At 25.6% G+C, this 27,984-nt stretch overlaps 1 protein-coding gene across 1 annotated transcript in view; it reads right to left on the bottom strand.

The window, feature by feature from the left end:
• Ndf (Nucleosome-destabilizing factor) overlaps positions 1–21,714 on the bottom strand; it is a 222,280-nt gene extending 200,566 nt beyond the window's left edge. Inside the window, exons 1-5 of the mRNA XM_075379169.1 lie at positions 21,660–21,714; positions 21,507–21,543; positions 19,634–19,719; positions 14,636–14,762; positions 11,354–11,437 (exon numbers count right to left, since the gene is read on the bottom strand). Coding sequence (XP_075235284.1) covers positions 11,354–11,437; positions 14,636–14,762; positions 19,634–19,719; positions 21,507–21,543; positions 21,660–21,694 — 369 coding nt within the window. The 5' untranslated portion in view covers positions 21,695–21,714. The remainder of the gene's footprint in view (positions 1–11,353; positions 11,438–14,635; positions 14,763–19,633; positions 19,720–21,506; positions 21,544–21,659) is intronic.
• Positions 21,715–27,984: the final 6,270 nt, after the last annotated feature.

The raw sequence follows: 27,984 nt of genomic DNA, 5'->3' as shown, positions 1-27,984 counted from the left end.
AAATGTAACCATCAAGATGCGTTGCATGTATTTATTTGCCTTACCCAGGATACAAGTGTATTATTAAATGGACTTTGATTTGCATAGCTTATCATTGACACTTAATTTTGATTAATCCTGACACAGATAAGCTTCATATTTTCTCATTTCATAAATATGTGCAATTGTGTAATGCATAATTATTACAAAAATATTTTATATTATATAAAAATTTTTTTGAAAATAAGTAATATAAAATTATGTAATAGATTTGAAATGCATTTTTCTATCAGAAATAATTAAAGTTTCTAATAAATTGTAGATAAACTTAATCTTATAACATTCAGCAATAGGTGTATATAAAATGAAAAGAAATATATATTAATTTATGTTTTAAATAATAAAAATTTAGATAAATAAAATTCTTATGCAAAATTTGGCTTGAATGTTTTCAGAAAACAGATTTAATGAAAGATTAAGAAATTATCATTAAAATAATAAAAATAAAGTAGTGAGTAATTGGTAAAAACCAAAATACTTTTCCAGAGTAAAAATAGTTATTTCTTACTATTTAACATAAATAATAATTATTATTACTGAAGCTGTTGTACCAGTATTTGATCAGGAATTAAAAAATGGGATATCAAATCTCTTATCATACAACTAGAATAATTTGTCCAAAAGGTACTGCAACTATAAAACCAAAAAAATTGATTATTTACTGATGTAAAAACCTAACTAGGCCCTCACTCTTTAATATTCTTCGGGAACACCCAAATTTTAAAAGTAACTTCCAAAAATCAGTAATACCTCTTTTTTTGTCTTTATTAAAAAAAAATTAATTAACAAAAAACAACTACAGGTTATTATCCCCTTTTGGAAGATTGTGGTCTGTCAAACATGTGAAAGTCCAGTCAAGCCTAGTTTAAATTTGTCAATACAGGTTCCTCTATTTATTATTGTTCCGGATAAGAAATAATAGTTATTTTTATTAATATGAGCTCAAACATGCTTCTTATACTAATTTTATCATAAATGGCAGATACATGAAACAATACAATTAAAAAATGTCAAACCCTGGCTGGGAATCAAACCCAAATCAGCCGATCTATATTCAGCTTACCGACCACTACACTAACCAATTGATGTAATAGAAAATATCATCCTGGCCAATATACAGGATAAAAATATAATACAGTTTCAAAATATATTTTAAGTTTAACTTCCAATTTTTTTTTTTTTTTTTAATTTTGCAAATCTAAAATCTGATTATCAATCAAATTAATAAAAAAATGTAATTAATCGACAACACTTCAAAAAACTGTACTTTTTAAAGATACCAAAATAAACTACTACAAAATATTTTTTTTATTGATTCTATTAGAATGACATGACAAAAACATACTACATTAAAATAACCTTGGAATTATTAGACAATGTTTTGTATTATTTGTCTGACACTAACGCTGATTACTGAATTTATGTTATTAATAATACCAGCATGCTGATGTTAAAACCAGACTAACACAAAAACCAGAAGAACTATCCATCCAATTTCAAAGGCAACTAGAATTAAACAAAAATTTAAAAAAATGAAAACAAAACTTTTTGGTCCTGAAAGATAAATTCCTTTTATAAAGTGGTATTTCTGCAATATCTGAAGTGTCTCATGAACCAGTATCTTTAAATTAAAGGATAAAAAATAAAGATAAAGGCAATTACAAAAATTTTACAAATACACCAAAATAGAATAACTTTGTGTGGCTGAATCATATCAGCAATCTCTTTTCTATGATCTTTTGTAAATGATTTGCTAAATAAAAAAAAAAAAAAAAAAAAAAATTAAATTTTATACAATGATCTGATAGTTGCGAACGTCGGTAATTACTATTTAATATTTTAAATTATTGATACCTCATTCAATATCTTTAAAATTATAGACCAAAAGTAATTGATGCTGATCAATTAAATATTAAAAAATTAAAGTTGTGTTTCTTAGATAAAACCTATTGGAAAAAAATTCCCTATTTTAAATTAGAGTCGACCTTGGAAAAATCCATTATTTTTAAAATTGATACTAGGATTACCTTAACATTTAAAATATCTTTTTTCTACAACTTAAAAAAAAAACATGATGTAACAATTCTGTCCTTCAACTTCTCTGATGGAATGGTAATATCTATTTGATTCTGGATTCAAATCCTAGACTGATTAGTAGAAGGGATTTATTTAATAGAATAAACTGAAATACTCTGACGTCAAGTAAGCACCATGATGTAGAAAAATATCAGCCATTTGAAAAAAATTTTCATTATTTTAACCTACTTTGTTTATGTCAAAATATCGGCTCTGCTTGAAACATATACTGTGGAAGAACACTTTGCTTTAAGATTGCTATTTTCACGTGTAAAACCAGCCGAAAGACACTCGCAGATATAAGAATGGTATAGTAAAAAGTATATTACAAATTTTTATAAGAGGATTGAACAGTTTAAATTGGGCAGAATAAGAGACACCAACTTTCATTACAGTGGAAGACCAGTAGAAGTTTCAAATAATGCTTTAAAAAACTCCACCAATGATCTCATTTACAATATTAGAAATTCTGGAAACTCCTAAAATTTGTAGTTTGAGTACTACCCATTCAATGATAAGGTAAATTATGACAAATGTGTTCAAAGTGGATTCCGAGGCAGGTGATTCAAAATCACAGACACCCAAATTCACATTTGTACTGAACTTAAACAGTGGTTTGTAGTGATGCTTTTTTTAGATTGCAAACTAACTTGAGGTGAAACTTGAATTCATCGTTTTGAGCCGGAATATAAACATCAGAGTATAAAATGGAAACACCCATCAGGAAAAAGTTAAAATCCTATGTGTAAGCCGGTAAAATGATACAGTGTTCTGGGACTATAAAGCGCTAATTTGCAAGAACAATGGATAATCAACAGCGAATACTGTTGTGACACTGGAAAATAAAGTAAAACTCTGAATAAGAAGGAAACATCATGGTTCTCTCTCATAAGACATGGGAAGCATAACTTTAATTATTGAACGATTCTTATATGTAAAGAGATAAATCTAGATTTATCAAGAACAGGTTTCTTGATTTAAAGTACATAGGCATCTGCGTCCCTTATTCATCTAATGAGCGCAACTTTAGTTTGTTACTTTCATAAATCATAAAGTCAAGATGTGTTATTAATAATAAACCAACAACAAATGGTGGCCAGGAGCAGTGTTGAAAAGCCACTAGTGTAAAAACACAACTGGTTTGGCCACATCTCATCATCAAACTCCTGTCTGGACTAATCTAATAATTTGCACTGTTCTGTTATACACTAAAAACTTCACTGGTTATCATCATTCATGATTATTATTGGGTTTCGGTCAATTGTTACTGGAGAAAATAAAAAAAGAATAATAGTAATAAAAAAAAAATAGATGTGATATTGAATTAAAGTCAGTGAAATTTTAAATTTTAGTATTAGTGTTTTAGAATTTTTTTTTCTGAAAATATTTAGAATAATTGTAATATGGTAAGGCCATTATAATTAATTACAGAGGAAATACCACCCAGGTAAAGCCAGATTAGTCTTTAAACACATTAATTATACGCATTTTTCCCCATTAATATAATTTAATAATTACTAGACAATATTTGTGTACAAATTATTATTTTTAATTAATAATTATTAATTAAAAATTATTTTTTATTACTTAAGCCGGCTGTAATTATTTTATTATCTCAAATATAAATAAAGCAATGTCAATATATGAAGTACTTTTTTTTTTTAATATTGATTATAATTATGCTGAAAAATTTTCAGATAGAACAGAAAGAATGATTTTCCCTAGATTTTATAAGAACAGTATTTCCATTAAATTTAAAATTAATGCTCTATTACAAATTTCAGTTGCACTGGAGAAAAAAATATGCTCTTTATAAAAATAAATACAAAAAAAAAAACAATTATACATAGAAAGTAGTACACATAAAAACAATAGAAAAAAGATAACAGAATTTTTAAGAGATAAATAACAACTGAAGACTTTCAAAATATGTTTACAGAATATGTTTACAGAACACCAAAAAATAAACAGAAAAAATTATTAATTAAGGGCATTACTATTAATTACTTACTAAATTGCCTTAATTAATTATTAATTAAGGGCATTAAAAAAAAAAAATTATGTAGAAAATTCAGGAAAAAGGGAAAAGCAAAGGAATACAAAATTTATTAAAGTATAACAAATACGATTCCTGTTTCAGAGCAAAATCAGAAAACAAAATAATACAAGAAGTTTTACAAAAACGTTTATAAGACTTATAATTAAATTAATCAATATTAGGGAATAGTGGCAAAATTAAGAAAATTTCAAAATAATGGAAAACTTTATACTGATAATATAGTCATCCAATCTGGAAATGAAAAACTGAAAACGGGAATGCGGTAATTACAATTAAGGAGAAAATAAAATGACTTATTTGAATAGACCGTTGGATATCATTAAAATGAATTTATAAACAGTTTATATTATCAGTGAAAACAATGCAGTTTCTTCAAACTAGAAAACAATACAACGCAAGTTAGCCAAGTCTTCCAGAATGATAAAGCCAATTATGAATTTGTTTTTGTGTAAATACACACATAAGCACATACCATACTGTGTATCATAACTGCAACAATAATTATAAACCAACTGATATGCGACAACAGGTACTACTCCTATAAAGGAAATATTTATGTTCAAGAACAAAAAAAATTTCACTGTTGAACATAAGGAGTCAAATGGTTTCCAACTGCATTCATCACTTGGTCAAATATACCGATTAATAACAGCACGCATGTCTATTATAACGCTGGTAACAATCGATGTTAAATTTCATTTCACTTGCACAAAGCTCTTTGTGATATATAGGTGAACATCATTACTCACAATTTTCTCAGTGGAGAAAGTCACACACAAAAGGGCTGACAACAGTTGTAGGACTTTCCTGTCACACGGCTTTTTTCCTGATGCACGGCTTACACACTCGACTTAATTTAAAATATTTCTCATTTTATTTAAATAAAATATTTTTTGTTTATTTAATTCAATGATGCCAACTAAAGCGCACGCGCATACTGTATTTCATTTGTGCAGGTCTTATCCCCTAACTTTCAAGTTGAAAATTTAATGGCATTAATGCCTCATATACAAAATAATCTTATCGTGTTTGGTCAAAATTGGTAGAATAGTTCTGGAGATATAAAGTGATTTCGAGGGCGATACCAAACATACACATGTACATACTAACATCCAGAAAATTTCCATCCGGTTTTTGGGTTTTTGAGTTCCTTGTGTCAAAAGTAAAGATCCCGTGAAAACCACATATGCTCGAATTGAACTGATTACAATAATTTCCTTTCTAAAGCTATAGCACTAGATGGTAAAGTAAAATAATAATAAACTTTAAAGCCTAGGAAATTTTATTACACCAATTTAAAGGAAAAATGTTTTAAATTAATTTTATCAAGTTTTTAGTAAACCTTTATCTTTCTTTAACAAAGGAAAAAATACATAAAAATCATTTATATTCAATACAAATACACGAATAAAAATTTGCATATTCAAGAACTGAACTCCATACAGAAGTAAAAATATAATATCAAACAAAACCTACAACTATAAATTTTCATTAACCTGCAATCCGGCCATGTTAAAAACAAGTAAACTGTGAACATCAACTCAAAAATACAAACATGACCAACCCCCTTTGGCTATTTGTTTATTTTTGTGTTTTATAAAAAAATTAAATCTTCTGCATATCTAACACTTTCTTTATGGAGGAATGGCAGTCACTGCTTTCTTAGCAAAATGGAAGTATGTAGCACTTTATTAACATCCTGGACCGAATAATTTTTAAGAAATTTTCAAGAATGAAAATTTTCACAACAAAATTATTTGAACAATGTTGTTTCAGTAAATGAAATTTTCAACTGTTCACCAGTAACATGTATCTCTCATAACTCCTAGTTGTCAAATACAAATAATATATTATATGTCAATGAAGGAAATTCATAATTTCTAAGAAAAACTGTTTTAAAAGGCTTTTATTGAAAATGAATCAAACTCTGAAATCCAATATAATAAGTACATGATTTTCAACTTTGGATATTTTAAAATGATTTTTTCATTTATATTTTGATGTTTATATTGATTAGACTAATTAATAACTTATTTAAAAAAAAAAACAAACAGTATTTAGCTAATAACCTAATAAGTATTAGGAAAAAACTTCTTTTTAAGAAAAAACTTCTTATATAAGTGATAATATTTACTAAACTTCGGTAGTATCTTATCTTTTTATATGACTGTAAAAAAAATAATACAGATGAATAAATTAACTTAAATCTATTTATATAATAGAATAAGAATTTTTCAATTTTAAGCATTGAAAAAATATATACCTACAGCAAAGTTGATAAAAAATATTTTTCTTTAAACTGATAACTGGTTAAAAACCATATAAAAAACTAAATTATCTCACAGTAGGGAAAATTGACTGACCTATGTATTCACTTCACTTAGTCATATGCCTACAATGCTGCTTGTAATTTATAAAAATTTGTTTACTGTAAATACCATAATTTCATTTGAAACAGCATATTTTGAGTGTGTGCGTATATATATATATATATATATATATATATATATATATATGTATGTATATGTGTGTGTATGTGTGATGTATGTATGGCTGTGTTTTATAACAGATGGGAATACATTAATACATTGCTTTACACTATCTGACCTATTCTTTCTTAAGACATGTGCCTTAAACAATTCTGAGAGATCTAAATTTGCTTTCTCTAAGAGTAATGATGTTTATTAAATAGCCTTCCTCTACCGTAAACCAGAATAATGTGGAGCAGAACATCACCTTCATCCAGTTCAGTAACTTAGAAATGCAGATATGAAAGTCATTTGTTTTGGTAAACAGGCAATTATCATCGACTTCGTATTATGATGTACAAAAATATAAACATTTCAAAACAATGAATTATAATTAGAATTTATAAAGAAATCAATAATGTTAAAGAATTTTTGTAAGGTTGCTTTTACAGACATAATCGTTAAGTACAATTGTAAGTATAATTGTAAGTACAATAAACTTTGATAGTTTTTAATGTTTTTTGTAACAAATATTCTCATACTAAATATAACATAAAAAAAAATCACTATGAGAATCTGCAATTTTAAGAATAATACTATAACAATTACAGTCAAATTCCGATTTTTCAATTTGATTTATATATAATTTGATTTGAACATACAAAAATGTACAATAACCTCAATATTTTCAAAAACTGTATTTTTTACAGAACATTAAAATTGATTTCAAAAATATTTCAACTGACAAATCGTTATTTTGATATAACAACTGATTATTCAATATTTCATAACGTTAAAAAAATGACTCAATGCAGTTTTTCAAGATATTTATAAAAAAAAAAATCCCCTTCTTCTCCACCCTAGTATAAAAATAATACCTTTTTTTCTAGGAAATTCAGTTTTAATTGTAAATATTTTTCTAATGAGCATACAGATTTTTATCAACTAAAAAGTTTTTAGCTTTTTCCTGTTTCATAATCATAACCAATGTGTAGAAAAAACAAGCACAATTAAGAATTTGACATAATAAAATAAATCTTGAATCAAGTTATAGACAAAGCAAGTCATTATCATTATCACTTAATGTGGTTTAACTTTTTTTTTTAAGAGTTATTATACAAATTTTTTTTTTATCATAATTAATCAATCCAGTGGACTTGCCAGTAGATGATATTGTTTTTTATTTACAATACTTTTCAAATAAATTTTGTATAGTTTTTTCAATTTAGTATGTAATTTCATTATGTGTGATGTAAGATGAAATATCATTACTCCCAAAGAAAGCAAATCTGATTTGTACCAATTATCTCTTAAGCATTTTAAATATGTCACAACTAAAAAAGCTGGGTCAAATAATATAAAACAGCATATTAACATACATCTTTTGTCGAGACACAAGGCATTATACAAACTGTTAATTTAAAAGGAGACAAAACTCTTGCACATGTTATTTACATTAATGCACAACAAATAATGTAATTGCAACCTTAAACTTTATAACAAAAACTGAAAAACCTATATGTATTTTAAATATGACTCTGTTTTTTTTTGTTTTTTTTTAAATAATGAATTTTATAATTATTTTTATTTAAGAGTAAAGGACAGAGTACAGTGAATGTAATACACATAATGTCCGATTTAGAAAGAACATTATTTATGAATTTCTTTCTCTGAAAGTAATGATGTTCCTTATTCTGCCAGTCTCTATGGTATATGGTGAAAATGTTAATTGTAGGGCTAATTATCACTTGCATCTCATAATTTTGAAATATGCAGCCGTGTACTTATTTCAGAAAAAAATATCACTTGACTTCTCACGTTTCCTAGCAAACCTGGTTTATGCTTGTAATCTTAGAAACGAGTACAGTTATGCTATCTTCTAAAGCAACTTAAGATTTATATCACCTTATGAGTTAGTGGTATACAACATACCTACTATTTTTGTAATAATTATACCGTATTTGTCATTTGCAAAAGTGAATGTGAAATATAATAGTGCATACATGCAAATAGCACTGTATGTGTGGGCATTAGCAAATCTTCCAAAATGAATACAAAAAAACTAATTTTATATAATAATTTTTTTTTTCAAACCCTAAACCTTCCCAAGTGATATAACTGGAAACAATATTACTCATCATGGAAGTCAATAGTGAACTTTATTTATTCAATAGTATATAGAGTTCATTAACACAGTGCAATAAAAATAAAATAATTATTTCTAAAATATAATATAGTATGAGCAATAATAATTTTTTTTATTTATAAAAAAGATAATGTGTTTGTGGAATTGTGCAGTAATAAATTAAATCTTATCATATTATTAGTATATTAATATTTTATTTATTTAAAAAATGTTGGAGCATCCAATCTGAACGGCAAAATTGAATTTTATGAAATTTGCAAGATGGCTTTATCTTGAATCTGGTTATGTTTTAAACCATTCAGAATTTGAAAACTACTGGACTGAAGTTTTTTTTTATGTATGTATTTAAACAATCTGCCAAAACTGTTAATTCCTACATTCTGAACCGATCAAACCCTCTGGGCCACACAACTGTGGAGGGATTGACTTAAAATTCCAAAGGACCTGTTGATCCGGTCCATACATGATATTGCATCAAGCATCAAATATTCTCCCCTTATTAAATTTATCCTAATTACTATGAAAAACATTTTTTTATTTTAGAAAATATTTCTCTCAATTTTTACAGACATAACTTAGATATTACAAAAACATTTTGTATGAATTAAGCAGCCGAATGAAGTAATACACACCATCTATATGTGTATTAAATTAAAAAAATAATGTTTGCTAATTTTCAAATCATTTTCAGAGAGACTAATATAAGCTGTAATTTGGCTTTCTGCCTGTGAAAGTATATATATATATATATTCAATATGCTACTCTAATGCGACTATTATCCTAGATCAACTTATTATGATGGGCATTGAATTCAGCTGCATTTTTATGAATCCATAGCTACATGGGATACAGTTGTGATGGACAACCTGGGCAAAGCCAGATGCACAGCTAGTTCATAAATATAATTAAAACAGATTTTTAAAATTGTTAAATGTAAATTAATACATAAATATGAAATGGTAAAAATTAAAATGATCACATTTAATTTTTTTTAAAGTAAAATGATCACATTTAATTTTTTTAAAGTATTTCACAATTAGTACTCAGAGAAAAGTAAATCAAACTATATATTACAAAATAAAAAAATAACATTTTAAAAGTAAAGAAAAAAAGAGTCAACTCACAAAAATCTTCTTTTTTTAAATTTTCATGCATAAAACAAAAAACTCTTATCACCAAAGAAAATTTAAAAATAAATTTAGTAAAATTGTTACCCATGTAGCAATTACTAATCTGCAGAATTGTTTCATCAGAAATTTTAATCGATTGGTTTTTTTTTTACTTCCTCTTATTTCATAATAAATATCTTATTTATTCTTTCTGCGTTGACATAAAAATTACTAGAGCCATACTTAAAAAATTAAAAGAAAGGATTGAAATTTCAGAAGGCACAGATACAGAATTGCTGGTTCACACATTGTAGTAGTAGAGATGGACTTGGGAGGGCAGAGAAGTTATTAAATTCACCAAACCTGCAGCCATTTAAAATTGATCTATACTTTCTTATCTATACTGTCTTAGACAAATTTGGCATGCTTCATGAGCAACAAAAGAATACTCTATATGTTCTAATCCAGTTCTGCAGAGAGAAGCAACCTTGAGTATCACTATGATAATGACCTTCATATCTACCAATAGTAGCTGGCATCTTTTAACCTCCACCAAGCTCAAGTCCTAAACTCAATTATCTTTTTAGAAAAAATAATGTAGTATACTCTCTGCTGTATGCAGAATACCAATAATAAGAAAAATATCAAATTTATATATGTAAATTATATATATATATATATTTTTTTTTAATTTAAAGCTGCTGTTCTAAATTTTATGAAGAATAAATAAATTACATTCTTATTAATTGATTTATTAAACTAACATCTACGTGATACACTGAAAGAAAAAAATTTAACCAAAATCAGCGTGGCATCCCCAATTTATCTATTATATAATTTAACACTGTAGTACTAATTTAAGTGGTTTATGGTTTACCTCAGTTTTTTCAAAGTCAAATACTTCTAAATTCTAATAAAAGTAACATTTATTTTCAATCATTTTTATTCAATAAAATAAATACTATTATATTAACTATTTTAGAAGTAACTTAAGTAAATAACATTTTCTTACAAGATAATGTCTGCCAAATAGAACCTGCATAGAAACCCTATGAATATGTTAAGTAGAAAAAAATTTTATAATGAATAATAATTCAGCTTATCTTTTATTTTATGCTTTTATTTTCAATTCTCATCTTATGAACACTTTTTCAACTAACACTTCAAATTAATAAAATTTTACTTCTCAAATTACTAGAATAAGACTAGTTAAAATAAGTTTTAACTAAGTTAACTAGTTATAAAACTAAGTTAAAATTAGTTTTATTTTAACATTGAAAAAATGGATTTTATTTATTTAATTTTTTTTATTATAAAACTTATTAGATGAAATGGAAATCACTAAAAAGAGTGCTGAGGAACGTACACAAAAAAAAGTCAGGTGACTCAAAAATAATAAATAATTATTTTATACTGATTAAATTTTTCTATAAAAATTAAGTGGAATTAACTTACCTTCTTTGGCTTTGGCTTTGGTTTTTTCTCGGACACAGACTCAACGAGCTTATTAAACAAATCATCAGGATCATCTTTAAAGCTCTGCAAAAAAAAAAATGTATATATAAAATGTAACATTAAATTACGTTATAATAAATTACATAATAATAAAATGTAACATTATTATAATTTTAAAACTGAGAAAAAATTTTATTATTAAATATCACACATGAATATTATGAAAATAAAAATACTTAATTCTCCAGTCCCACTCACCCACCCCTGGGGTGTCACCCACCCCTTAATGTCAATAATTATATCTAAAATTATTTACGAGAGTAAATCTTACCAGTACTTAACAAATAACCATTAAAAATTCAAATACATGTTTGACAATAATGGCTTATATTTTATACCTTAATAACAAAATAAAATTCTGAAACATTTAATTTTTTCAAGAAAGCTTTTAATTCAGGGAATAAGAAAAGGTTGCGAGAAGAAATGAGGAAAATTGTACTGCAAAAGATATACATGATAAACATAAATGAAATTTAAGTATAGAAATCACAAGAGTAAAGTTTTTTACCGATACTGGATTGTGAGGTACAAGAAGCAAACCAAAAAGCAATTAAGTATTCTATTCCCATTACATGTTCAACATTGCGATTAAGGAAATGAACAGGCAGGTAAGACAGAGGAACAATAACATTCTTATAAACACACAATGATACGGAGGCAGAACGAGGATACATCTAAAAACTTGTGGTGGAGAAAAGTGGGAAGACAGAATATGTAAACAGGATATCAGACCTTAGCTAGCTGATATGAGATCAGGATCTGCAAATAAATGTATGTTTATATGGTTACTCATATGCCACAAATTAGTGGATTGGTATTTAAGATTACGTTATAAATACAATATGCTAGGTAAAAAAATAAAACAGTAGTAGATAGAAGATACTTTTATTTTAACAAACTCAATCGTAAATTAAAAAAAAAATTAAGTAAATTAATTCGTAAATTAAAAAATTAATTAAAATTAGGGCATTTTATAGTATTTTCATGAATTAAATAATGCCCAAAGAAAAAACTATGGCAAAAATAACCTTAAAAATAGCTTTCCACCAAAAATTAGTCAATTGATAAAATAGTTTAAAAATTCAGAACAGACAAAAAAGGCAATGGCAAGGAAAAATGTAAAAATAAATTTTCTATTACAATACCTAAAATACAAATGAAAAACTTTAACTATTAAGATACTAGCAAAAAAATAGGCTAGAAAAAAGATAGCTCTAGGTAATAGAGAAAATTAAAATGAGGTGAAGCAAGAGCAGTTTCCAGCAAACAAACTTTCTCTTTATCTCTTAATATAAAACTTAAATAATCCATAGAGATACCAGTTTCTTTACAATATTTAATGATTATCGAAAATCTAGATTTTGATATAGAGAAATAATTTTTAAATAAATTATTAAACAGACTGGTCATCATTTTCTCAAAATATTGTAATTTCAAAATTTTAAATCCAGTAACCTCTCATAATGAATAAGATGATTTATATTTATGTTTCTCTTCAGAGATATTGTAAAACTTTAAAGCTAACTAAACAACTACATAAAACACACTAAATATTATTTACATAAATGATAATATCTGGTTAAAGTAGACAGTAGAGAATAAATCCAAGATGTTAGCTATAATATAAAAGAAAAGATATTGGTTTATTTGGAACATAGCAGCATGATTGAAAAAAAAAGATGCATTAATTAGCACTTGCACGATCTATAAAATCCCTTCCCTAATGATGTGCAATGAAATAAACTTTTATTAATTATATGATACATTGATTTAAATTACACTAATAGCCATCGGTCAACAACATGGTTAATGTGAACAGTGAAAACAAAAGACCAACCTAATACCTAAAATAATAATTTTTAGAACTTAGTTTCTGCTCAAGAAGCAATAAAAAAATGCACGATTAAAAAAAAATCAGTAATAACGTTTTTTTACTGGGCCCTCTACTGAAACCATCTGGTAAAACAACTTTTGAGATTTACTCAAAATAAATAAATCCAGAAAATAATTTTGAGATGAAGATTAAGGAGAATAACATTAAAAAAGTTAATTATAAATTAAATTGGAAACACCACCTCATTTTACATGAACTGGTTTAACAATTTACTCATCGCACTTTTAATAACTATAATATGAATTCTATCTTTACTTAGAAATATTTTTAAACATTTCAAATTGAGCAGCATTCATTTGAGCAAACCTGTATTTTACACAATACTCATTAAGGATAGATTTCAACAAGGATTTAAAACGAAATGATTTTAATGTAGTTTAAAGAGATCATCTACTGGGTGTTCATTAATTTTTACACAATTTATATATTTCTTAATTCATTTCTAAAATGATTATAAACATTTAAACCCAATTTACTTTACACAAGAAGATAATGAATTTTGTACCGTACAAAATTTTTCCGAATGAATGGTATTTGAGCCTAGAACCTTAAATTAAAAACTAATATTTAGGTAAAAAAAATATTTTAATTTCCGGTGTTCCCTAATAATCACTCCCTCTGTTACTTACAGTACCATTAAATTTTCTAGTTTTCCATGGAGTTACTGGTGAATACTGTGACACCAACCTCTTAATGCTGCGACATATAGAAGGGACTGAGTACAAGAAAGATCATTTAGCCATTTTATGTAGAAATGATATTCACAGTAAACCACTAGTCACAGTAAATTAACATTTTGAAGGTACTGGTTACCATAGAACTGAAATTTCATGCATTTGCGTTTTAAAGGATTTTATATGCTGATTTACAATCGTAAAAAATAATCTCATTAAAAATGACAACTTCAAGATAATCATTTCTATTTCTTCGCCGCTTATTTAAATGATTTTTCTTTTATATCACATTTCTTAAAACCATTAAAGATATTATCTACGATCCTAATATAGAATACATAGTAGCTCTTACTTCTGAACAAGTACATCATTAATACTTAGAAATGACCCAAACTGCTACAGAGACAAGAGTCTTAAAACACATAAAAGTAACTTTTTTCCAAAGACCATGTTGCCTCACAGAAAACTCATTTGTAGTGCAGCAGTTTATCTTGTAAGCTGAATAAGAATGATACAGTATCATTAACTGAACCCAAAAAAACCAAAACATTAAGGTTATAAATCGGTTCAAATTAGCTGTAATCAGGAATTAGGTATTGGTTCATAATAATTTTATTCTATGAAAATTACTTAAATAAAACAAGGAAGACTTACTTCTCCTTTCTGAATAAATTCTTCAATAGCTTCAACAGCTTCTCTGAAGCCGCCAGATTTGTTACTTTTGACGAGAGTTTCTTTAAAATCAAAATAAGGCTTTAAATTGCTTTCTTCAATCCATGCACTGAAACAATATTATTATTGTATTAATATAAAAAATTACATTATGCATTAAATAAAAATAAATTTTTAAGCAATTATTCGTATTAAAATTACAAAAACAAATTCATCAAAAATTGGATGAAAAATTTTCCATGTTCTTCTCCAGCTTAAATCCAATCAATAATTAAAGTAAGTTAGATCCCTAAAGGAGAACCACAAAAAAGTTTGTTAGATTTTCAGGAAGATCTAAAAAAAAGAACAAATAAAATTGGAAAATGTTTTTGAAGAGGAATCTGTGGAGAGTCAGAATCTCTCCCGGAAAGTGTTATTATGTGGATGGTAAAATCTTAAACAACAATCAGTAGTCTGAGAGTAGACAATCTTCAGATTGGATAATTGTCATTACAACTGTTTAAAGATAAGGATATGATGATGAATTTCCCATAAGTACCGATCAATATTTTGTCATTTTGTTAATTGTACTGCATTTATATTTTCAGGAGGATTAAAAGTTTTACTTGATATACTACCTATCCTTCAGTCTCATAGAGCAATAAGGTAGAGGTGAAATCCCACATTGATTTACAGGTAACTTCTCCATATTATAAGAAATTCAGTTAACTTGTAGGTTGAAATAAACAAACTGCACTGATACAAAGGACATGACTCTGCAGAAACATGACGAAATCACTAACACATATAACAAATATGTTTGTTTATTCTTCACCCTACAAACTAACTGATTAGTGTAGGTTATACAAATGCAAAATTTTTTTACTAGTTCTAGGATCTGCAACGTAGATATAACTTCCTCCAAAATACATCATTGGCAAATTCAAACAGGAAAAAGGAATTAATGAAAAAGAAAAGTAGAGGTTATAATGAGAAAATATGATTTTTCAACAAACTAAAATTAAGTATAAGTATAAATTAAGTATGGAGACAAAAAACTCCACCCACAGGATAGTTTAAGGCACCCTCCAGATAGCAGCCCTGCCAACATCCCTTGAGAATGTGCAATTTCACCTAGCATGGAAACGATGCAATATAAAAAAATTTGGTGCCGAACACTTCTGATTTAGATATACAATAAAAACTGTTTTTCTCTAGAAATTAAGAAAGCCCTCAAAGGCAAATTTACCAAAAGCACCTCTCTCGCAACCCTGAAATTGTGAAAGCATCTGTACAAAATGTAAATTAGATTCATAACTTGAATATTATTAAGTACATAATTCCATCAGGCATATTTTATTATGTAGGAAAATAGTAATAAAGTATTTAGTCATGAAGCATAGCTTACAGAACAGAAACTAGCATCATTGGTGGAAAATCACCTGCATGAATAATATAAACTAACATTTTGTACTTTCTGAATTGGTCCTTGAATTTTTAATTTTTAACACTTTACATCATTTTTTAGTTATGTAAACATTTGTTTTAATTTAAAAAAGACCAATCTCCGTGACGAGTGGTAGTGTCAGCTTTTCATCTCGAGGTCCAGGGTTTGATTTTTATATACTACAAATTTCAATTTTCATATTCCCATGTACAAGCTTCTATGGTGAATTAATTCATCAGGCCATTTATAAAAAAATATTTTTTATTACCTTTTTTATATCAATAGCTTAAATAATAAATAGTTCTATAGCTTAAATATTAAAACACAGATATGTTTAGATATATATCATTCTTGAAATTAGCAAGTAAAATGAAAATAGTAATTATCTATAAGTGTTCAAAAACAGTGTAATACAAACATTTGATGCATATGTTATCCACATTAATTATAAGTTAAAAACCTCACTTCTTACAAAACAGCGGATTATTTTCTGTGATATTATGCTATAAATAAAAAGACAAAATGTGGTACCATAATTTTTATTGCGTATATACAATTAATTAATTAGGTTTTTTTTTATTAAGCTCCATGGACTACCAAAATGTTCCAAATAATAAATCGTTATTCTAAATCTTTTCATTGATATACAGTAATGGTGTGTTATTTTTTTTAATTTTCTTGAATTGGTTATTAATAAATATCATATAATATAAAATACAACATTTAAAACTATAAGGTAATAAAATGTAAACAGAAAAAAAAAGGTTAAATCAAATAATATACAGCAAAATTAATTATATACTATTTCTAAAAACAACAATAAATATTCTATAACAAATAATTAAATAACTGAATAGTACAGAAAGATGTGACATACAAAAAGTTCTGTAGTGGATCTATTTATAACAAGATATTGTAATAGCATTGTCAGATTCACATAAACAAGTATGGTTTACTTAAACAGCTGGTTTACTAACTGGCTTTGCCACTTAATGCACACACATATATATATATATGTATGTAAGAACAAAGCTTACACAGTTTTCAACAGGGATTTATCCCCTTCTTGGTGAAAGGAAAAGATTTTCTTATCTATGATGTATTATATATATATATATATATACACACTTCTTTCTAAGTTCTAAATATATTTCAGCTAAAAAATTCAACAAACAAAAATAAAACTTACTGAAAATGCATCTCTGAGTTAAAATAAACCCTATTTTCAGCAATTTTTTTTTAAAGATATCTAAAATTCCACAACAGAAATCATTGATCTCTGTTATGTAAACAGACTCCTGAATTTTACGATGCAGATCATTTTTTTTCAGTTTAAAAAAAAACAAGAATTAAATCAAATATACATTTAGAAACAAATTTTGTAAGAAACATTTTTCATAATTTTTACTATGGGTTTTCTTCCAAGAAAGAACAAGTACCTTAAGAAATGGAAGGTAATTAAACTAGTAAAAAATGTAAATTCTTTTTACTTCAGTACTGTAACCATTTTTTTCATATTTCCATTTCAAGTTAAGGATTTTAAAAACCCTAAAGTGATTTCCCGCTAAAAATATACACTTTATACTGTTTTATAAGTACTCTTTATTGGTCTACTTTGCTTTTTTTAAATTTATTTATTAGATTAATATTTTAAATAAACACATTTTCTGCATTGTTAACTGATGATAGAATAAAAACCACAGTAAGCATTTAAAATAACTAACTTTTGAAAAGAGTTTTTGAGCATAATCTTCATTTCAATCTTTATCAGTATAGTTTAAAGTAATCACAACCAAATGAAGTTACACCAATATTAAAATTAAATAGTACTGCATTGAAATTTTCTGGCAAACATTAAAAAAGAAATAAAAATAATAATAATATGTAAGATTATAAGTATTGAAATTGTTGAAAATATTAACTAATTTAAAAATTGTTATCTACAGGTATTTAGATCACTAAGAGGTCCATTGATGTGGGATCCCTTAGGAATACTCTACTAATTTACAGAATATCATACTTTTTGGCATGGATATTACAGAATAATGGGAATTTAACACAACAGTTTTTCATATCAACACTTTCATTCAAATCTAAAGCCTAACACAGTAAACAAAATTATACTACAATCAAATTAGAAAACAACAGTTTATGTTTATTTTTATATCGTAAGGAAACAAACAGATCTGAATTGTCAATACATCCTAAGAAGATATAATAAACAGAAAAATACATAGCAAGGTCTATTTATAAATTAAGTAGAAAAACTGAATGACAATCAACATTTTTAAAATTGAATTATCAATGTCTTTACAAAAGACTTAAAATGAAATAAGTAACCTACGGAAGTCTATAAAATAAAAATATTATCAATGATATGAGCAGTAAAATTTAGTTAGTATTTTCAAAGAGAAGACAAACAAATAAAACAACAAATATTGTAATATATTCACCTGCCACCACGACATATTCATTAAAAGTTATTTTCATGACTTACTGAAATTATCATACACTACTTTCATCCATTATACCACCATACAAAAGAGATATAACATCTTCCTACACTATGTCACACGGGGAACAAATTGATATGAAAAATTTATAGGATTTCAGCACTCAATAATCTTAACAAGTTAATTCGTAGCAATAGAGCAACATATGCTAATATTATGAATATAATAACATAAGAACTTTAACGACAGCAAAAAGCTTGCTTTCAACACATTAAAAATAAAAGAGATGGATATACTAATAACTGATAAAGGGCTTACTAAAAAATAAAAGGAGCATGGAATAAATATTAAAAATATCAATATAAAGTAAAAAATTACAACAAAACACAAATTCTCACAAAAATCCCCAAATTAATGAATTTCTTATTAGATGCCTAGACCATATCAAACCAGAAATGAAAATTTGTAAACGTGAAATTGGCGGTTAATGAATGATGTAAAAGTACATGATACAATTGATATGTTAAAACTAGAAGATTACAAATAGATAACAACAGTAACTAGATTTCCTAATCTTTAATAACCAAATAAACTTCCAGTCAAGTTAAGAAACAATACTAGTTAACAAAATTATGTTTATTATACAGAAATAAAAAATTTTCATTCATACAAGATAGAAACTATAAAAAGTTTAATAATTTAACCAATACAACTAAAAATAATATAAACTACTACACAACTATGTTGATAGTTAATTACGTTGACACCATTCAAATGAAATATCATCTGATCTAAACCAACCTAACAAAAATCTACTTTTTTGTTTTCTAATATTACATGACTTGACCGTACTCTCACAAAAATCATTATGAAACAACATAAAATAATACAGAAACTGATAAACAGCACCATAAATAATATACAAATCTAATTTAAAAGTGCTAATACAAACAAGTTCAATTTAAAATATAGATTACAGAATAACCAAGAATATAGAAAAACATAACCTTAAAATAAGTATTTGGCTTGGTACATTAACATAATAACAAGGGAAAAGTTAATTCAAGATAAATATGATTATTGTAAAAAATAAATACTTACTAATTCTTGCTCCCAAAAAAGAAAATGCAATGTGTTGCTCCTTTTTTTCCACCAGGTTTTTTAAGATCTTTCGGTGGATTAGAAACCTGAAAATATATTAATGAACAAAAATTAAGCAATATCCTAAAAACAAAATACAATTTTAAAACTTAAAATAAAAACATATTTTTTCCTTAGTTTTCAGTTTGACAAGCTAAAGTACAACAATTATGATTAACAACTCTTGTCAGATTTTGAATAAATAACATAACAAAAAAAAAACCAATTATATGTATATTTTATCTCTGAGAAATGATTAAATTTAAATTATCATAACCATTTCAGTATTTAATTTCTTAATAAAAATGAGTACAGTATTATGGATTTAAAAATTATAAAATTTTAATACAATTAAGATACACATGACTAGCAAAAGCAATCTATAATAATGATCTTTTTAAATTTATTTAGTGGTGCTTGCAGTAATAAAACATATTATTAAAGAAAAACATTAATAATTATAATTTAAAAGCACCAAATTGTAAAGTGAATAAATGTAAATGTAAAGCGATACGTCACAAATATATATTACAATAAGATTATTATAATTAAATAACCTGAACTTTTTAACAGTTGGTAGAGAAAAGAAACATGTTTATTACTTGAACATTAATCTGCCTTCAAAAATAGTATTAATGTAAAAGAGTAAATACCATTAGCCTAAAGATTGATCTTAGAAGGCAGGGTAAAAAATACTTATCATAAAATTCAAACATGAAATCTTATTGTGTAAGAATTAGTCTGCTATTATTGAACACAAATTAATAAAAAGGAAATTCTTTAAAATATTAATTATATAGTTTAGTACTTTGTGGGAATTAAACATGAACATCTGTTGAAATATAAAAGCATTAGAAATGTCATCAGAGAATCTAAAAAAATTATATAGATTGGTAAAAAGTAGAACTACGTATATGTGAGAAATGATGATATAGTTTATTATTATATGTTTAAAATTGTAATTATTTAATGACTAAATAAATATCAAAGATTCAGAAATACACTGCTAAAAAACACTTGCTACAACTCAATTTACTACACCAATTAAAAAATAAATTAAAATAACTATTTTGAACAGTTATGACTTAACAAATGAAACTGTTTTGAATTTGATACTCATTTGCATGAAAATAATATATTCTTAAAGGAGGTAAAAATTAACTGTACAAATACAAAATTGGTCTAGCTATGATGTTAATATGAATAAAAGGCGGACAAAAATGTACATGCTTAACAAGAATATGTATATAAAAACAAAAAGTTGTATGTTTGAAAATGAACTGCGACATGTTTAAATAAAACAATAAAGTTGAATAATTCTTTATAAATCCCATAGATAATATTAAATAACTTTTATCTGAAAAAATGGAGTGTTTCCAGTAGAGTTAATAAACTTGCACAGGGTACAATTTTAATTTTTCTACATACACAAAGCAACAAGCAAACCTGTTTGAGAATAATGATTAAGAGAAATAAATATTTTTATACCCACCAAATAAACAGAATATACCTTAAAGGGTAACAATGCAAGTGTTATTTAAAATAAAACTTACTCAAATTTACCTTTAATAATACCTTCATTACTGCTACCAACGAAATCGAATGAATTTCAAACATATGCAAGTTGACAACATCCAAACGAATAGTAGCTTGGTCTAAGCATGTCTAGGTTAATTAATTGAGGTTATGTTTATGTACAGTTATACACGTCAAACAACTAAATATAGGAAACACACCCTAACTAATAACAATCTTCAAAATATACAACAAGGAAAAGGTACACTGAAGAAAATAAGGCTTTAAAAAAATAAGTAAAAACGCATATGAAACTTACCCGGCCTGGCCATGGAGGGAAGCCCTTCATTTTGGCCCTGAAAATAAATTAAACAAACAATAAATAACGGATATATTTCAAATGAAATGAAAAAATACTGATTTATATCATTAAAATTTATTCATAACTTTTAAAACTATTAATAATACATACCAAACTAAATCACCAAGTTTAAAAGCGTCAGCCATATCCCCTACCTCAACAGATAGCAACACTCAACTGAAACGGAGAATTTAGGAAAGCGTTCTTTTGTTTTGTATCTTACTACAAATGTCAAAAAATATATTTCTTGTAAAAGTATATATTTAAACATTTATAAAATAAAAAATGATGTTAATTATTTTATTTAGAAAAATAAAATCTTAATTAATAACTCAAACAAAAAACTATTAACATTATATTTACATCAAAAAATTAATTTAGTCTTTTAGTTGTCTTTGTTATTACATTAGTGAAATCAACCAATCATATTCAAACATTTTATAGCGCTTTAACATTTACACCTTTGGGAAAACATATCTATTTATAAATTAATACGTAGAAAAAGTGGAATATATTTATTTATATTATGTTTACGAGTTAAAATTTGAGTTTAACTTCCAATCATATTATTAATCTAATTTCTTTTATACTACACTATTTTGTGTTTTAGAACGTAACACACAATATACATATTTATGTATATTTTGTAAAATGATTTAGTCTTACTCCGCGAAAATTTGATTCCAGCAGAAGGCGATATACAAATTTTTTTTCTGGTTAATACAATAGATTATCCCCACCTACTTATCTAATTAAATCAATTGCAGATTTATCATTCCTCCACCCTTTTAACATCTCGAATCTACTTTTTACTGAAGAAAAAATATTGGGGTCTGTTATCAATCAACACACATGTTGGCAATGTATTAAACTTAACTTTACCTGTATTTTTCTAAGATCTGTTTCTACCTGGAATTCCAAAATAAAGCCTAACTAGGCTTAAGACTATCAGATAAAATCAGGTCTTAATTGTTAATCAATAAATTAAATGTTTTCTTCAAAAAAGGCTATATTTGGTTGTTAAAGCTAACTTCAAACCTAACATTTTAAATTTCATTATTAAATATAGAACCTACAAATTTTCATTGTTTTCCCGATTACCCAAATCAATTTGACATTAGGATCTTTTTAATTCGTACATTGGTTACAAGTTATTTTTACAAAACATCATAACTTTACTTCCTTCATAATTTTGTTCTACTTTAAGGTTTGTAAAGTGTCATGAAAATGCAATAGAATGAATTTAATGTATTAATATTTTTTTTTAAACTAAATTAATTGGAGTTTACTTAGAAGTATTTACCCATCAGTAAATTAAAGAATATAGATTTGTTGAATTATAATGAGAACTCAACTGGAAACTGGAGCTGTGCAGTACATCTTGGTTCAAGAGTACCCGAGTTTGACCTTTTTCTTAACTAAAAACATAGATAACTATAATTATAAATTGTGTTATCATCATTACACATTAGTTCAAATTACCCCTTAACATTGCCTTCCTATCTTTTAATATTCCAAATCTCTATTACATATTTCACAATATATCTGCAATTCATATTATTAAGTCATCCAAAGATAACAACAGCACCTAAATAATTTTTATAGTATGCATTAGACTAGTTTTTTATATTAATATAATTTATACATTAGCTCATTTAATCTGAACTAAAGACCTCTAAACCACCAATTTACTCGACAATCACATGGTTATAACTATTACAGCTGTCTGATTTATATTAAGCATTTTTACTTTCTTTTACGGACTTTGTTTCTAATAAATAAACATTTGATACAGTACAGATATCAATGTTTAATTTGCATTGCTTATTTCAGTATTTTCAGTTATATTGAGTAGTCTATTAGTACTTTTATTTTATTTAAGGGAAGTTCATACATTAGAGAAGCTGTATATTTACAATGAAGGTGGTAGTATTAGTGATGCTATTAGTATGAAGTGAAAAAAGGCAGCTACAGTTACAAGAAAAATATACAAATTTCAATTTATGGTAATAATCATCTTGAATGAAAAATATTCAGAGAAATGAAAAGGATATAATTTCTGAGATGATAAATATAATTCATCCACAACATCAGAAAATAATCATAGTGAAAGTATACTATTTAAGTCCTGGAAAAAATGTAAAACAGAGTAGCTGAAAAAACTTACTGTTTATGAATTTTGAATTTAATCTTTTCACAAAATTGTTAGTTTTTTACGACTGAGAAATTAGTCCCAACAATAAAAAATTTAGCACAATTCAGATGTACCACATGTCAAGATAACCCAATAAACATCAACTTTATAAAAAATGAGATGGAGTGTCTAATTATGTTTTTTTTTTAATTCGCCTTTTTTCTTCTGAAAACAGTATAAAGTAAAAGAAAGATTTTAGAAGATAGTGTCAAAGGAATAAGTGTGAACTCAGATACTCTCCAATCTTGATGTACTTTACAGCTACAGTTTTACTTAGTAAAGTTCTCAAAATAACACAGTTATAACACAATAAGTTGAGTTGATTACAGCATTCTGCTGATCAAGATAAGATGCAATGTAAATTTGGTCATAAGTAGTTGTAGGTTACCTGATATGAAACACAAGTCTCTCCTAAAATTAACATAGCTACACTCAAAAATAATAATTTCTTGTAGAGCCGGTTGAAATTGGTGTTGCTCATACACAAAAACTTCTGCATATCAGCATACCAATCAAACTGAAATGTAGGTGATAATTTTCTTAGTAAGTGACATTGTGAACTGACTGAATAGTGAAATGTCATTACTCAAGAGAAAGTAACTGTTGACTATTACATCTTAAAGATGCCTTTTTATCCATCACATTCATGTGGGAAAAATTATACAAAACAATAAATTAACATACCTGTTACTGTCGAGAAGTATGCATTATGCATATAGTGAAAAAAAAAAAACAAAAATTATACTTGATAATCATTTATTTTTTAAAAAAGTAACAAAAATTAGATCTTCTTAGTATAAAAACAATATAAAATGTAAAAAAAATTACAACTTTTTCCTTAAATAACTATTAATTGTACAGCTTTAATACATGTAACCTTTTGAGAACACAGAACTTTAAACTCAACAAAAAAACAAGATGGTTAACTGATACTAGTATTAATAATTTAACAATACTTAAAAAACTACTTTCTTACTGAAATCTTTCTTTAACAAAAATTAGTGATGGATGCTATCTGTAAACATTCATTTAAAAAAGTATCCAAAATATCACATCATCTATGACTTCTACAACTTTTTTATTAAAAATATTTAATCACACTACCATGAACAGATTTTTCAGCACCTCTAGTTTAAATTACGATAAGAAAAGAAAAAGAGTCGACCCTTAACATTTTCAAATGCTGGTTTACCTAAATAAAAACTAAAATACCATTTAATTATTTTAGTTAATTGCAAAAATTAAAAATAAAGTTTTTTAGATGGTTTTTCTTTTTTTTTTATGTAATTCTTAAAAAGTGCTACGCAAATTCAAAAATATACACTTTTTTTGAAAATGCATTAATCTGAAGTTTGTACAAGTAAAAAAAAGAAAATTAAATTTTAAAATATATAATGATTTGGGTATTTACATATTTTTTTAATGACAAATTTTTATTACAACAGTCAAGAAAAATTCTAAAATAAATTAAATCATTGGGGAAAAACCTATACACTAAATAATTACTGCGTGTAAACAAGATCATTTGTTCAGTATGAGGTAAATTGATAAAAAATACCAGTACATTATATAAATGTATTAACTACTAAGAAAAATGAATAAGAAGAATTGGATCGATGCTGAAAATAAAATATAACATTTATACTGAAACAAATAATGCTAATTAAAAAGTATGAACAATATTTCATCAGTAGCCTCTTTCTTTTGACAAAAATCAATGGCATCTGAAACATTACTACACTCAAAAGGTTTAATAAACATTATATTTTTAGCATTTTTTTTAATTTAACCAAATAATTTCGACACAAATCCAAAGCTATCAGTTAGCTTTGAGTTTAAGGCACATAGTATATCTACTGCTAAAAACGTACATTGGCTACATAGTTTAAAAAACACATCATGGTGAAAGAATGAAAAACAAATTAATATGAGAATATAAGAAAGACTTCAATAATAACAATATAAAAGAATACTTGCAGTATGATATAACCTCGATTAACACTTTCAGTATTGCCACTACAGATATATAACGGTAATTATTTTAGCAGCATGTGCCATACAAAGGTACAGCACATATTAGCCTGAGGCATGATCAAAAATGTTAATATATGAAACGTATTGCATTTCAGCCGAGCAGACTAAATTAATGCAGAGTAGAATAATCTAACATAATGTACTAACAAAACATTAGTAATAAGACATATATAGAAGAACAATCTACCATAAAATGACAGTGGAACAAGTCTGGGTTGACTGAAAACCATATACAGATTTACAAAGGTACATTTTTTATAAAATAAAAAAAATACGACTATTTTAACTAAACTAAAAAAATAAGTATATTCTTAGTATCACAAATAAATAAATGAACACTTAACAAAATTATTACAGTTAATAAAATTTATAGATAAAATTAACAGGTGTAATAAGCATAGTACTAAACAAATAAAGAGCAAATTCTGCTAAACTAAAAAAAAATTCTTTTTTACTTCAAAATAATGTATGATTCTTTTCCCTCAGTTAAACCTCAAAGTTTACTATTCATATATATGACTAATTTTGTAATAATAATGACAAATCATGACATGACTAATCATTTAATAATAATTAAATAAGTTTTAATTTTTTTATTTAAATCGAAAAAAAATTAAAAAGAAAATCTACTTTAATTAATGAACTATAAACAATGTATGATAATAAAGAGAAAATATTCATAAATAAAATTATAAGAGTATAGTTACTAAAATCATTAATGCTGTATAAAATTAAAGCATGAAATATTAAATTTATTTTCCACGATCAAAAATTTTACCTTTTTACACTAAGAACCAAAGAAAATATTTAAATAACATTTAATGCTATTAATTAATATTATAATCCCATTCTTGAGTTATCCTGTCCCAAAAAAAACTCATTCCTGAATTCAAGACACGACTCGACTTCTCTATTACTTTTATCCAGTATTCTTTGTTGTCAAATATGTTGTACAGCATCTTGGATTTAATTAATTTCACACACACAGAAGTATAAAAAATTTTTAAACCCAATTTTCAACTACTGCATCAATATAATCTAACTCTGTAGAATTCCTCATTCATTTAACATTCCATCTTCATATATGAAAATTCTCTTTGCTTTACTGGATATTATAGACACCTTTGTGGATTATTACATTTAAAAAATAATAATGTTACTGTTGTTGAAAATTCTATAATATAGTTTTGGTAAGAAAAGTTTTTACAGACTTTTTTGTTTAAAACAACAACAATCGAATAGTTTTTTTTATTATTAATTTTATGCATAAATATTCTAAAAAGATAATAAAAAAATATTTTATTTTATTTATAATTTTAATTTTAATTAAGTTATTAAAGCAAATTTGTAAGTAATCATGTTTATTTTCAATTAATGGATTAAATAAACAACTATCCATTTTAAATAATAAGAATGGTAATTTAAAAAATAAATAAATATAATGCTCAGACATTTTAATAATCCAAATTTACTGTTTTATTTTATTGTATTTGATGCAAATGTAGTGAAAATAATATAAGTGGTCTAAAACCATAAAAGCTTAGTAAAAAAAAACACAGACAATTTTTTATTGTAATGCAAACTTATAAAAAACGAAAAAATTATATGACATAATTTTGCATTTATAAAAATAAATCCATTCTTTTCCATCAATGATTAAAAATAGGGAAAAGGTTTTTACAAAACATAACAATTAAAGTTAATTTACATAAACTACTTTGTGCTATATTGTTAATCAATCTGCAATTAAATAGCACAAAAAATTTGGAAGTACATAAATAATTTTAACAAATCGAAAAACATTTTTTTAATATTTTGGCATATTTGATTATATTTTACAATTAAAGATTTTATTAAAATTCTTACTTACTTGGGTTAAAAATTTCCAATATTTCACTGTAATGATATACGACCAATTAATAATCATGATGAATTTCAGAGATAAAAGTCATCAAATTGGCAGGACCCCTTTGAAAACTGAACTGCTATAGAATCAACCGAACAATTAAAATAAAATTGGAAAACCTATTGTAATTGTATTTCTAAAATTAAGGATCTACTAAGCTAGAATCACTTAAAATAAATAAGCTAAATAATGTTATTAAAATCTTGCGTAAAAATTTGCCATTCTTAACCATAAATGAACAAATGTTTTTACCCCCATAATGTTTTTAAAAACAAATTCAGGGCTTTTAAGATATTTCAAAA

This window comes from Lycorma delicatula, chromosome 11 (genome assembly GCF_047948215.1).
Source record: "Lycorma delicatula isolate Av1 chromosome 11, ASM4794821v1, whole genome shotgun sequence".
Taxonomy (NCBI): domain Eukaryota; kingdom Metazoa; phylum Arthropoda; class Insecta; order Hemiptera; family Fulgoridae; genus Lycorma; species Lycorma delicatula.
The sequence above is the reverse complement of the archived record's forward strand: the minus strand, read 5'-3'. Positions and strand labels throughout refer to the sequence as shown.